Source organism: Nyctereutes procyonoides, unplaced genomic scaffold (genome assembly GCF_905146905.1).
Source record: "Nyctereutes procyonoides isolate TBG_1078 unplaced genomic scaffold, NYPRO_anot_genome, whole genome shotgun sequence".
In the NCBI taxonomy this organism is placed as follows: Eukaryota; Metazoa; Chordata; class Mammalia; order Carnivora; family Canidae; genus Nyctereutes; species Nyctereutes procyonoides.
In genome coordinates, this window is record NW_026575147.1 from 20978733 (window position 1) to 20990760 (window position 12028).

At 53.0% G+C, this 12028-nt stretch overlaps 1 protein-coding gene and 1 long non-coding RNA gene across 2 annotated transcripts; one reads left to right on the plus strand and one right to left on the minus strand.

The window, feature by feature from the left end:
- Positions 1-2093: 2093 nt before the first annotated feature.
- Positions 2094-4697, minus strand: C2CD4D (C2 calcium dependent domain containing 4D). The gene is made up of 2 exons (XM_055312614.1): positions 4494-4697; positions 2094-3533 (listed from the first exon to the last, which is right to left on the minus strand). The coding sequence occupies exon 2, from the start codon at positions 3417-3419 to the stop codon at positions 2478-2480; it is 942 nt and encodes a 313-aa protein (XP_055168589.1). The 5' UTR covers positions 3420-3533; positions 4494-4697; the 3' UTR covers positions 2094-2477.
- LOC129501461 (uncharacterized) lies at positions 2983-5100 on the plus strand. The gene is made up of 2 exons (XR_008662740.1): positions 2983-3053; positions 4696-5100. It is a non-coding gene; the product is annotated as an uncharacterized LOC129501461 (long non-coding RNA).
- The last annotated feature ends 6928 nt before the right edge of the window (positions 5101-12028 follow it).

Sequence of the window (12028 nt, forward strand, 5' to 3'; positions counted from 1 at the left end):
TTCCATTCCTATAGTCTTCCCTTCTCTTTATCTGACTCCCCTTTCTTATGCCGCTCCCTGCTTTCTTTTTCTCTACAACATATTACCAAATAACTTTTTTTTACACATTTTACTTACTTATTTTGTAACTTCTCTGATCCCTGTGTCTGGTTTTTGTTTTTTTTTTTTTTTTTTTTATTCATGAGAGACACACAGAAAGAGGCAGAGACATAGGCACAGGGAGAAGCAGGCTCCCTGCGGGGAGCCCGACGTGGGACTTGATCCTGGGACTCCCAAGATCATGCCCTGGGCCAAAGGCAGGCGCCAAACCACTGAGCTACCCAGGCATCCCCCTGTGTCTGTTTTGATCACTGCCTGGCACCTTGGTGGGGCCTCCCTACCTTGTGTAGGGAATGCATGAATGAAAGTTAAATGACCTCTACATTTCTTTCCAGGGACTTTCGAATAGGCATCAGATCCAGTTACTCACCCCAGGTTGTGACGGGGGCAAGGGTGGATTTGGGCTGAAGTAGAAGGATAGTGTTGAGGACAGGGCTAGAACCATGGGTGATTTCACAGACTGAAAAAATGGCAGCGCTGTCATCCTAGGGAAGGAGGAGACCCCTTCCAGAGTGACCTGGTTGAGAGGTGGCAGCTGGCATTTAGGGATATTATAGTGAGGGGATTAAGAGCCCAGACTCTGGGGACTCCTGGGTGGCTCAGTGGTTGAGCATCTGCCTTGGCTTAGGTCATGACCCCAGGGTCCTGGCATTGAGTCCTGCATCTGGCTCCCCACGGGGAGCACAGGGAGCCTGCTTCTCCCTCTGTCTCTGTCTCTGTCTCTGTCTCTGTCTCTCTCTCTCAAGTCAATAAATAAAATCTTAAAAAAAGAAGCCCAGACTCTGGAGCTAGACCCTCTGGGTTCGAATCTTAGCATCACTCCTCACTATAGGAATGAAGTCCAACATCACATTGGATAACAATAGTACTTAGCCCTCCTGGGAGTTGCTGGGAAGAAGAAGTTGACAAATTGCTGGGCGCTAATCTTTGTAGTTGTTAGCACTTATTGTTTGGTCAATGCTACCACCTGGTGGACACCTGGAGCAAGGTTGCCCTGGCCCTGGGCTGGGGTGGCTGGTGGGGGTACCCAATCAGGGGAGGGAGAAGGCATCCCAGCCATCTGAACAGGGAAGTAAGTGTATGTTGTGTTACATTACACCTGTTGGGGTTTATCAGGATCCAGCAGGCTCATCCCTGGTTCAGGGCACCATGGAAACTAAGAAAGGGCCCAAGCGAGAGGGGGAAAGAAGTTGGGCTGGCCCACCCAGGGCTTTCCTCCTCCTCTCTCCCCCTACTCCGTCCTTCCCTCACTCCCTCCCTCCGTCCCTCCCTCTCTCTCTCTCTCTCTCTCTCTCCTTCCTTTCTCTAAGCCTGGCCCGAGCCAACAGGAACCAACTCTGAAGAAGGTGGAGAGGGAGAGAGAGAAGAAGATCACTGCTGACATCAGGGACCTTCAGGTAGGAGGTGAACGCATTCTGACCTACATTTATCCATCTCCTTTGCCACCCTCCTCCTCCTCACTGGGGCAGCCTTTTTCAGGCACTGATGAGAAGAACTCTCACACTCAGGACGTCTCCCACCTCAATCCCTGGGACATTTTATCTCTACCATTTGGTCTTCAAATGCTGCTCTGAGTATTGGCTGCAGCTTCACCCATGAGAGTAGCACAGAGAGGACACCCACCCAACTCAGCATCGTGAGCTGACATCTCCTGACTCACTTTCAAGACACAGACATTTCATCTGTCCTCAGGAGAGATGTGGGTACAAGTGGGGAGGTGGATGAGTAGGGGATTGCTGATTTTCACTGTGAAGTCCCAAGGCCACCCCCCCTCGCCCCCATCCCCGGAGAGAGGTGGAAGTTGGTTTCAGTCCCTGAGCTTTTTCTGGAGTGACTCGGTGATTAGAGAGCTCCCTGAAGGGTCGGAGGCCCTTTGAGACCAAGCCCTAGGACCTACCTACCCCCGACCTATTCTTTTTTTAAAGATTTATTTTATTTATTCAAGATAGACAGAAAGAGAGAGAGAGAGAGGCAGAGACACAGGAGGAGGGAGAAGCAGGCTCCATGCCGGGAGCCCGACGCGGGACTCGATCCCGGGTCTCCAGAACCCCCGACCTATTAAAGGAGCTTCAGCAGCTCTTGGGGATGGGGTACAGGATTGCTGATGCCGAGTATTCTGATGCTCAGGCAAGTCTGAGAACCAGCGCTAGAGAGCTGCTCCCATTCAGCATATACCAGGATGAGCTTCTTCCATCCCTGGTGCAGTCAGGGCAGTGGGAGGAAAGTAGGCTGCAGATCTGAGTGTGGGGTGCCAACAAGAGGAGCCAGCCTGCCCAGGAGGGGCGTTTTATTAGCAAAAATAAATATGGGCTGGCAGCTGAAAGGAAGGAACCCACACGCCTGGAGGAGACCTCTCTGAGGCAGAGCCGGCCCTCAGTCTACGGGCTGAGCTGGGCAGGCGCCGCCGCGGCCCCCGGACCGAGGCACCGCCCCCCGCCCCCCAGGGCCGGCAGCAGGGCGGCGAGCGGCGTCTCACACTCCCCCAGCAGCACGTCCTTGCGGAGGCCCGCGCCCCGGTCCAGCACCTTGGCCCGCAGGCTGCGGGAGGCCAGGTCGGGCGGGCCCAGCCCGTCGAAGAAGAAGTCCTCGTTGAAGATGGGGTTGGCGCTGCACCCGACCACGCGGCTCCGCTGGCCCCGGGGCCGGCCGCGCGGCCGCAGCCGCAGCACCACGCAGCAGCCGCCGCCGCCGCCGCCGCCGCCGCCGCCGCCGCCCCCGGGCCCGGCCCGCGACCTGGGCAGGCCCTCGGCGCTCACCAGGCGCAGGCGCAGCCGCCCGGGCCCGGCCTGGTACTCGGCCGAGAGCCGCAGCTGCCCGCCGCGGGGCCCGAGGCGCAGCACGATGTCCCGGGCGGGCCGCAGCGGGCAGCACGGGACGTCGGGGTGGAAGAGCGGCGGCCCGCCCGGGGACTGCGGGTGCGACGGCTCGGGCGACGGGGCCCGGCAGAGGCGCAGGTCCGGGGCGGACACGTGCATCCGGGGGAGCGCGGCGGCGGCGGCGGCGGCGGGGGCGGGGGCGGGCGGCGGGTGGAACAGGGACTCGCGCCGGCGCGTGTGCGGGCTCTCGGGCAGGAAGGGGCAGCCCTCGCGGCCCGCCAGGTGCGGCAGCGAGCAGGCCGCGGGGGGGCTGCGCCCGGCCGGGGGCTCGGCACCGCCGGCGTCCGGGAGCCGAGGCGGGATGCAGAACCGCGGGATGCGATCGGGGGTGAGGACGTTGGGCCAGGCGCGGGCGGGCGGCCCCGGGGCTCGGCGCGCAGGGAGCAGGCTGCACGGCGCCCCTCGCGGCCCCGGCCGGTAGCCCGCCTTCTCCAAGAGCCACATGCGGGGGCGGTGGGGGCGCGGCTGCGGCTGCGGCTGCGGCTGCGGCTCCGGCTCCGGCTCCGGCTCCGAATGCCGCGGGACCGAGAGGGTGCGGATTCAGCGTTCCTGGGAGGCCTGCGGAGGACAGAAGAGGCCCGGGGGAGGTGGGCTGCTGCTGGCCCACCACGGTGCTCCGGCCCCCGACAGAGGAGGAAAAACGGGGCGCGGCGAAGCCGGGGGGGTCTGCGGAGAAATGGAGGTGGGCACGGGACAGGCACGTTTTCAGGTGCAGGCCTTGGACACCCGAGACCTCAGACCCTGCCGTCAGTGCTGAAGATGCTCACTCACTAAAGAGTTAGAAGGCCCAACACACCCCCTAGAACTCTAGGCTACTATTAGGAGAATGGAGGAACATTCTCGAATTATCAAAAGATCTGTAGGTCACAAACAGTGACTGAGAGCCCCAGCCCTGCTGGTACATCCTGCTCCCCTGAAGAGACAGGGAGACCCTCAGGAGGCTCATCTTCTCCTCCCTCCCCCATCTCGAACTCAGACTCTTGTGGGTGCCCCTGGGCCTGTCTTCCCCGCAGCCACAGCGGCAGCCTAGAGCAAGCCTCTGCAGACCGAGCCATCCTTTGGCCCTTGCCCCACCTGTCCGCTCCCACTCCTCCCTCTCCTTTCTGAGCAGCTCCAGGCCAGAAGCACACTCGCTGCACACCTGGCTGAGGTCCTGCGAGCACCCAGGGCCAGTCCAAGGAGATGCACCTCTCGGGGGTCAGAGACTACCCTCCAGCTCAAACCCGGGTTGGCCTGCCCCAGCCTCCCCGCCCTGCCGCCGCTTGCAGAGTCCGCAGGGCGGACAGGACAGGCCGTTGGGCCGCCACTCCCTCTCTCCACTCCTCTCCCTGGGAAACCACTGAGCACAAAGGCGGCATTGATTCTCGGCCACCCCCAGGGCCGGCTCCTGGAGGCTCCACCACCGCCGCCGCCGCACCCCGGCGCCCCACCCGCGGGGCCGCAACCTTATGCCAGCGGGCCTGGGAGTCCGAGCCCACGACAGGCGGATCGAATGGACTCCCGGAGCTCAGGCCTCACCTGTGCTTCACCGCCTCCCGGAGGCCGCAGGTGTTCCGGAGCCCACAGGGGAGCAGCTTCCTTTCCAGCTTGCTCCCCCAGCCCAGTCCTTCTGGGAGGAGCTGGCAGGGGCCTCCCTTTTGCCTAGTATGACCTCTTTTCCTGGATAAACAGAGCTCTGTCTCCAGCTCATCAGCCTGGCCTTCTTAACTCCTTCCTCCAGGTTTCTAGCAGCAAGCTAGCCCTAGGTCCTGGCCTCCTGGGAGGGCTACAACGGAAGAAGGAGGATGTCATCAGTGGGCAGTGGCCTCCACCCCTCTGTGCTGTTCTGGTCCCACCCTAGCCATGGTCACACAGCCTGCATATTCTACAAAGCCCTCCTTGCTGGACTCCTGCTTTGGCCCCCATCGCCTTGTTCTGGAGACATCCCAATGGCACCTGAGTGGCTCAGTCTGTTAAACACCTGCCTTTGGCTCAGGTCACGATCCCAGGGTCCTGGGATGGAGCCCCACATCTGTCTCCCTGCTCAGCAGGGAGTGTGCTTCTCCCTCTCCCTCTGCTGCTCCTCTTGTTTGTTCTCTCTCACTCGCTCACTCTCTCTCAAATAAATAAAATCTTTAAAAAAATAGCTCTTCGACGGAGTGACTTGCAGTGACTAGTTCTCTGAACTACACTGGCCCAAAGAAAAGTGACCAGGATCCAGATTTCTGGACATAGAGATGCTGCAAACAGAGCTGTTCTATCAGTGGGTCAAGCACAAGCCTGCCTGTGCTCCCTGTCTTTGGCAGAAGGGTATTAAACTATAAACGGGGAGGGGGCCTCTCCTCCTCTTCCCTGCAGGCAGATCCGGGGAGGCACAGGCCACCACCTGCAAGACAAGACCCTCAACAGTACCCACCACCCCTCAGTCTCAAAGCACCGGGCTCATTCCCCGCTTAGGATCTTTGCAGAAACTGTTTCCTCTCCTGGGACAACTCCCCTCTTTCATCCTTCAGATCTGGAGGCCTCACTGATAGCCTCCCATCTAAATTAGGGGCTTCTGTTGTATGCTGTCACAGCACACCATACTTTTCTGGCCTTGGTCACAGGTTTTCTTTATTTTCCTCTCTGATTTTTGTATGTGACTATTTACTTAATGTCTTACTAGACTGTAAGCATCATAAGGACAGTGCTTGGCACAGGCAGGTGCTCAGTCAGGATTTGTTAAATGAATTAATGACATTAAGCAGAATCATACTTGGATCAATTTATTCATCCATCCACTGTGCTAGGTACTGGGGATACATAGAATGGGGAGCTGGCTGAGAGGAGAGACAGACAATAAGCGTGCAAACAACAGCAACAAGATGCAAGAAACAAGATGGTTATTTCGACATCTGATACTTGAAAGGGCAAGTGTTTCTTTTGTGGAGACCCCTGGTGACCTGCAGTCCTCTGATCCTGTGGCTCCTGACTCAGCTCAGCCCGGGTGTCCTTTCTGGGGATGATGGTCTGTGTGGAGTGCCACAGCCAAGAACTCATGGCTTTGGCATCAGTCGGAGGGGTTGAGGAACTCGGGTCTGTGATTTACTAGCTTGTGTGATCTCTGGAACAGAAATTAATCTCTCAGGGGTTCACCTTTCCTATCTGGAAGAGGGACATATCTAACTCTCAGAATTGGTATGAGGCTTAAGTGAGATAACATGGGCAACAGTTCAGCTCACTTCCGCTAAACAGAAACCCCAACTCAGTTTGATTTGACAAGACATTTTTGGCTTCTATAATAAGAAGTCCAGAGATAGGGTATGATTCAGCGGAGTTTGATTCCATGGCTTTCTTCATTCATTCAGTTACTAACTACCTGCTATGTGCCAAGCATGTGCTGGACTCGAGGACATAGCAGTGAGAAAACATACATTGCCAAGCCAGGTGAAGTGGATACTTTAGCAAAGGGAGAAAGATAATAGACAAGAGAAAGAAAGAAAGAAAGAAAGAAAGAAAGAAAGAAAGAAAGAAAGAAAGAAAGAAAGAAAGAAAGAAAGAAAAAGAAGAAAGAAAAAAGCACAGTTTATGAGAAGGAAATCAGTGTTGGGAAGAAAATAAAGCAGGGAAGGATCAGAGAGGAGCACTCAATTTTAAATGGGGTGGTCAGGGATGGCCATCTTGAGAAGGGAATATTTCAGGAAGGACATGGAGAGAGGAAGATTTTCTGAGGCAAAAGCATTCCAGGCAGAAGGACTCCTCAGTGAGAGGCACTCAGGCAGAAGCATGCCTGGAGTGTTCAAGGAGGCAAAGTGGCCAGCATAGCTAGAACAGAATGAGTAAGAGGAGATGGAGTCAGAGGGATAATAGGGCCAGATGCTGTTGGGGCTTGTAACCACTGTGACAATTTTGGCTTTTACTTGAGCTGAGTGCTATGACGTGTCAAGTATTAAAAGAATTGCTCTGGTCACTATGTTAAGAACAATGAAGGGGACAAGGGCATAATTAGAGAAACCAGAGAGGAAACTATTGAAGTAATCTTTGTACAAAATGATTGGGGCCAGATCACGGTTGTAGTAGTCAGTTTCTAGATCTGTTCTGAGGATTAAGTCAATAAATGGATCCATCCATCCTCATCAAGAGGGAAAGAACGATCCAAGGTTTTTGGCCCAAGCAACTGGAAGAATGGAGTTACCGTGTGCTGAGAAGAGGAATGATTAGGAGCTCAGTTTTGTATCTGTGCAGTTTGAGATGCCTGCCAGACATCTAAATGGAGATACTAAGTAAGTGGTTGCATATATGAACCTGGACCTCAGAGGAGAGGTCCAGATTGGACCAAGTGTGGGTACCTAGAGACAAGAGAAATGAAGATGGAATTGAAAGCCATGAGACTTGAAGTGTAGGTAGAAAAGAGTAAGTATCCTGGTCCTGGGCATGCCAACATTTAGAGGGGAGAAGAGGAGAACCAGCTGTGCCAGATGCTGTGGCAAGATCCAGTAAGCTGAGGACTGAGAATTGATCATTGGATTTAGCAATGCACAGTCTCTGGGGACTTTTCCAAGAGCAGTTTTGACACAGTGGTGGGAACAGAAGCCTGGTTGAGGTGGGCTGCAGAAAGAAGGTTAGGGGAAGAGAGAACAAAAAACAAAACCAAAACCAAAAATCTCCCTTGAAGAATCTGCTGAAAGAGCAGGGGGAGGTGGGGTAGTGGCCAGGGTGGGAAGTGGAATCAAAAGAGAATTCTAATTCATTTGAGAGAAAGAGAGAGAGAGAACATGAGCAGGGGGGAAGGTCAGAGGCAGAGGGAGAAGCAGATTCCCCACTGAGCAGAGACTCCCCCAATGGATGCAGGGCTCAATCCTAGGACCCAGGGATCATGACCTGGGCTGAAGGCAGACGCTTAACCAACTGAGCCACCCAGACCCCCCAAGAGAGAAATTTTTATTTTATTTTAATTTTTTAATTTATTTTTTAAAAGATTTTATTTATTTATTCATGGCAGACACACAGAGAGAGAGGCAGAGACACAGGCAGAGGGAGAAGCAGGCTCCCTGCAAGGAGCCCGATGTGGGACTCGATTGAAGGTGGTGCTAAACCGCTGGGCCACCGGGGCTGCACCCAACAGAGAAATTTTTAAATGACAGAGATAGGGCAGCCCGGGTAGGCATGAAGAAATAGATCTTGATCATGAGAAATCAATCTGAGGGTTGTCCTTCGCCTGCTGTGTGGACAGTTCACCCAGTTACTGAAGAGAAGGGAGAATAACTGAGTAGAGGTAGAATGTGGAGGAGTGGGTGGTGGGAACTTGTTCCCTCTGAATGCTTCTGGAACAGGCTGCAAGGTCACCAGCTGAGAGTGATGATGGATGGAGGAGGAGGCGACTCTGGGGTTTGAGTAGAGAGGACCAGGAAAGGAACAGTCACCCAGGAGGACAGGGGAGTGAATGCTCTAGGGAAATGCAAGGTGGCTGCTGGGCAGTATCGCAGGCAGTATTGCAGGCTTGCCTTTAGGGCAGCAGCCATGACTTTATGCAGAGACTGAACGGCATAGTTGGGAGATTTTTTTCCAGCTGTGCTCAGTGGTACAGATGCAGGGGGAAAATGGGCAGAGATTTGGTTTAGGATTATGCTCAATCATTGACAGTTCACTTTCTGGCTCCTTCTCTCCTTCCATTTCCTTCTCTACATGGATAAAATCAAGGGCACATACAAGAGTGCACATGACCTGGGTGGTACAGCAGTGGGCCTGAGAATGATTATAGATAATCCAGAACCTGGCTGCATCAGTCAGGGTCTGGTGAGGAAAATAGCACCTGCTGGGCTGTTCAACAGAGGGAGTTTAACACAGGGAACTTGTTATAAGGGTGTTGCAAGAGCTAAAAAGGCAGATAGGTTGGTGAGGACCATCTAGCAGGATCTGGAACTGGGAAGACACAGCCACTACTTGAGTTGCCTTTCAAAGCAGAGACGGGGAGAACTACCCTTCTTGCTACTTCCCACCTTCTGATCTGCCACTAGAGCCTCCCGAAGATAGGTGACAGAGGAGCCTGGGAAATGTAGGCTGTAGGTGTTAGCCCTGCGCTAGCCCTGCACAATCTAAGGCAGAGTAGGGGAGGAGTAGCGATCTGAAAGCCAACAAGCAAATGAATGGCACACTGAGTAGCCAAAAGCTGACTTTTTTAAAAAAAGATTTTATTTATTTATTTATTTATTTATTTATTTATTTATTTATTTATTTATTTATTCATTCATTCATTCATTCATTCATTCATTCATAAGAGACACAGAGAAAGAGAGAGGTAGAGACATAGGCAGAGGGAGAAGTAGGCTCCATGCAGGGAGCCCGACTTGGGACTGGATCCCGGGACCAGGATCACACCCTGAGCCAAGGGCAGACGCTCAACTGCTGAGCCACCCAGGCGTCCCACCAAAAGCTGACTTAATGAGAATAGTAAGATATCAGACCTGGGAGGAACTTAGAGGTTACCTCACCTATCCTTTCGTGTTTATAGAGCAGGAAAAGACCCAGAAAGAAATGATGTGCTAAAACAGTAGCAGAGTTGAAGCTAGAAGCCAGATCTTCTAGCTCAAAGAACTGTTGTTTTATTGAACTGTAGAGGTCTTTGGGCGCAGATCCAAGGGGTCAAACCCTAGAGGATTTGAGCAGAACTGTTCCCTTGAATGAGGCCCAGAGTGCTGTCTCCTCACCTCTTCCAGCACCATCACTGCCACTCCTGGAGAACATCACACGTGACGCCCCAATCTCCTTTTCCCTGCTGGTGCCATTGTAGAGGGACACCTGGAGGACTGGGCATAACAGAACTCATCTGGGTTCAAGCCTGATGAAAAGGCAGCCAGGGGACAGGACTTTCCTCCAATTGGCAGGCAACTGCTACAAGACTCCCTGGGCTTTTGGGTCTCGCTAAGCTATCTGTCCCATGGCCTGAACAGTGGCCTCACGTAGCATATATTGCTACCAATGCTCACTATGGGTGCTGGCAAATGATGGAGTTGGTGATCTATTGTGTCTTACAGCTCTGGCTCCTTATCTAAGACCTTTGATGAAAGACTTAGCTTTGCAGTTTCAGGAAGACCTTAGGGGACCTTTCTTTAAGACCTGGTATGAGCCACCAATGTTTCCTGCCTTCTTGAACTGGTTGTTCTTTTTTCTTTTCTTTTCTTTTTTTAGAGATCTCTTTTTATTTTATTTAAAGAGTTTGTTTATTTATCCATGAGAGACAGAGAGAGAGGCAGAGACACAGGCAGAGGGAGAAGCAGGCTCCATGCAGGGAGCCCGTCATGGGACTCTATCCCGGGTCTCCAGGATCAGGCCCTAGGCTAAGGCAGCGCTAAACCGCTGAGCCACCCGAACTGGTTGTTCTTAATTGCCTTATTCACTCTTTGGCTCTCTTGGCACTTGACTAGGCACCTGGAGAAAACATGTCCTCTGCTTTAAGCAGAACAAGCTGCCACAAGTGTCTGGATGGCCAGTTGGATTCCACTCCATCTGCCTTTGTAGTAGTTGCATTCCAGATGATTTTTTTAAGTGTGGAGGCAGCAACTCTCCCTGTTTCTGCCCAGATAGCTGTAATACTTGACCTCCTGGAGAGGAGAAGCATTTATCAAAGCCCTAGAGCCTAGAGAAGTGTTCCAGGAGCTGAGAACCTTACTTCCCTTACCAATATCCCTACGTGCCCTCTGGCCTTACCCAGTCAAGCCTGACACCCCCAGCCCTGCTATGGGGTCTTGCCTGAGAGCTTCCTACCACAGTAGATTTCCACCTGTGCCTGTTTCTGTTAGAAGCGCCAGGATGGGAGCCTCATATGCTGGAACCTCAGCTTAGGCCTGAACTTGAATTCTTCACTTCCCAGGATAAGGGAAGTAGACTCTTCTTTCCTCTGCCCATCCTTCTCTCAAACTGAGACAGTTGTTGCCAGCTAGTCACCAAGCCCTTTTCCCTTTCTTCTGCAACATGTAGTTAGACCGTATCTTCCAACCAACCTCCCTTTGTTGTTTAGGGAGGGGCCTCCTGACTGAATTCTGGTCAATGGCAATACTTTGCGGCTTGGCCCCCAAACACCTCCCTTGTGATTCTCTCTTCTCTCATCTGGCAACTGGATGTCAACATTTGACTTTGGAAGTCCTGTGTTAAAGATGGCAGAACTTTTGTCAGCCAGATTTTTGAATGACTCCTAAACACCAACAACTCGACATTATGTCCATTCTGTGTAAGGTATGGGTTACACTTCGGCGATGTGAAGATTTACCTGTTTCAGTATTTGGCTTTACCACACATACTAATAAAATCCTTTGTAATATGCCCCCCTGGAGTTCTTATTCTTTGGTAAAACTTCTCGAGTCCTTGACCTCTTCCTGGGTATCCCCTGCCCTCACTTAGTCTTGATGGAATCCTGCCTATTCCTGAGGAAGCTGCTCAGTTTCCCACTTCTCTCCTCTGCAGGCTCAGAGAACGTTCTGGCTTCTTCTGGATGACAATTGCCTCCTCCATTCTGTGTTCTCCTTCATGTCAGACCATTCTTCCTTAGAAATGTGTGCTGGCCGTGTTCTCTTTTTCTACTTTACTGTCATTTCCTGGCCTGACTTATCAGCCATTGTCTGTAGTCTTGCCAGTGCCAGCTGGTTCATGCCTTCCCCTCACCCCGGGCCAGTATACTCTGGGCTCCTATTTTCCACCAGCAGCTGGGCCTCCTACATGCCTCAGTCCACATGTACCTGGTCAGTGTGTTCTCCTGAACAGCGGCCTAAGCCAACTGTTGCCCGTCCCCCAGACTATTCTCCCCACTGATGGCCTTGCCTCCAGAACAGTCCCTCCTGTCCTATCCTTGGCCTTTGGTGGCTTTTTGGTCCTTTGCCCCAACTTGAAGCCTTAGTGTGACTGAGAGATCTTTGATCCCTTCCCTGTTCTTCACTCCCAGTGTCAGTTTTTATACTGATGACTTACAAACCAAGTTGGCTGTTCATCGGTCTTGAGCTCCAGATTACAAAGCTCAGGTTCCTGCTGGTGCTCACCATGTGGGAAAAGTACCACAGGTGCCTCAAGCTCGGTGCATGGGAAATTGAGCTCATTTTCTATCC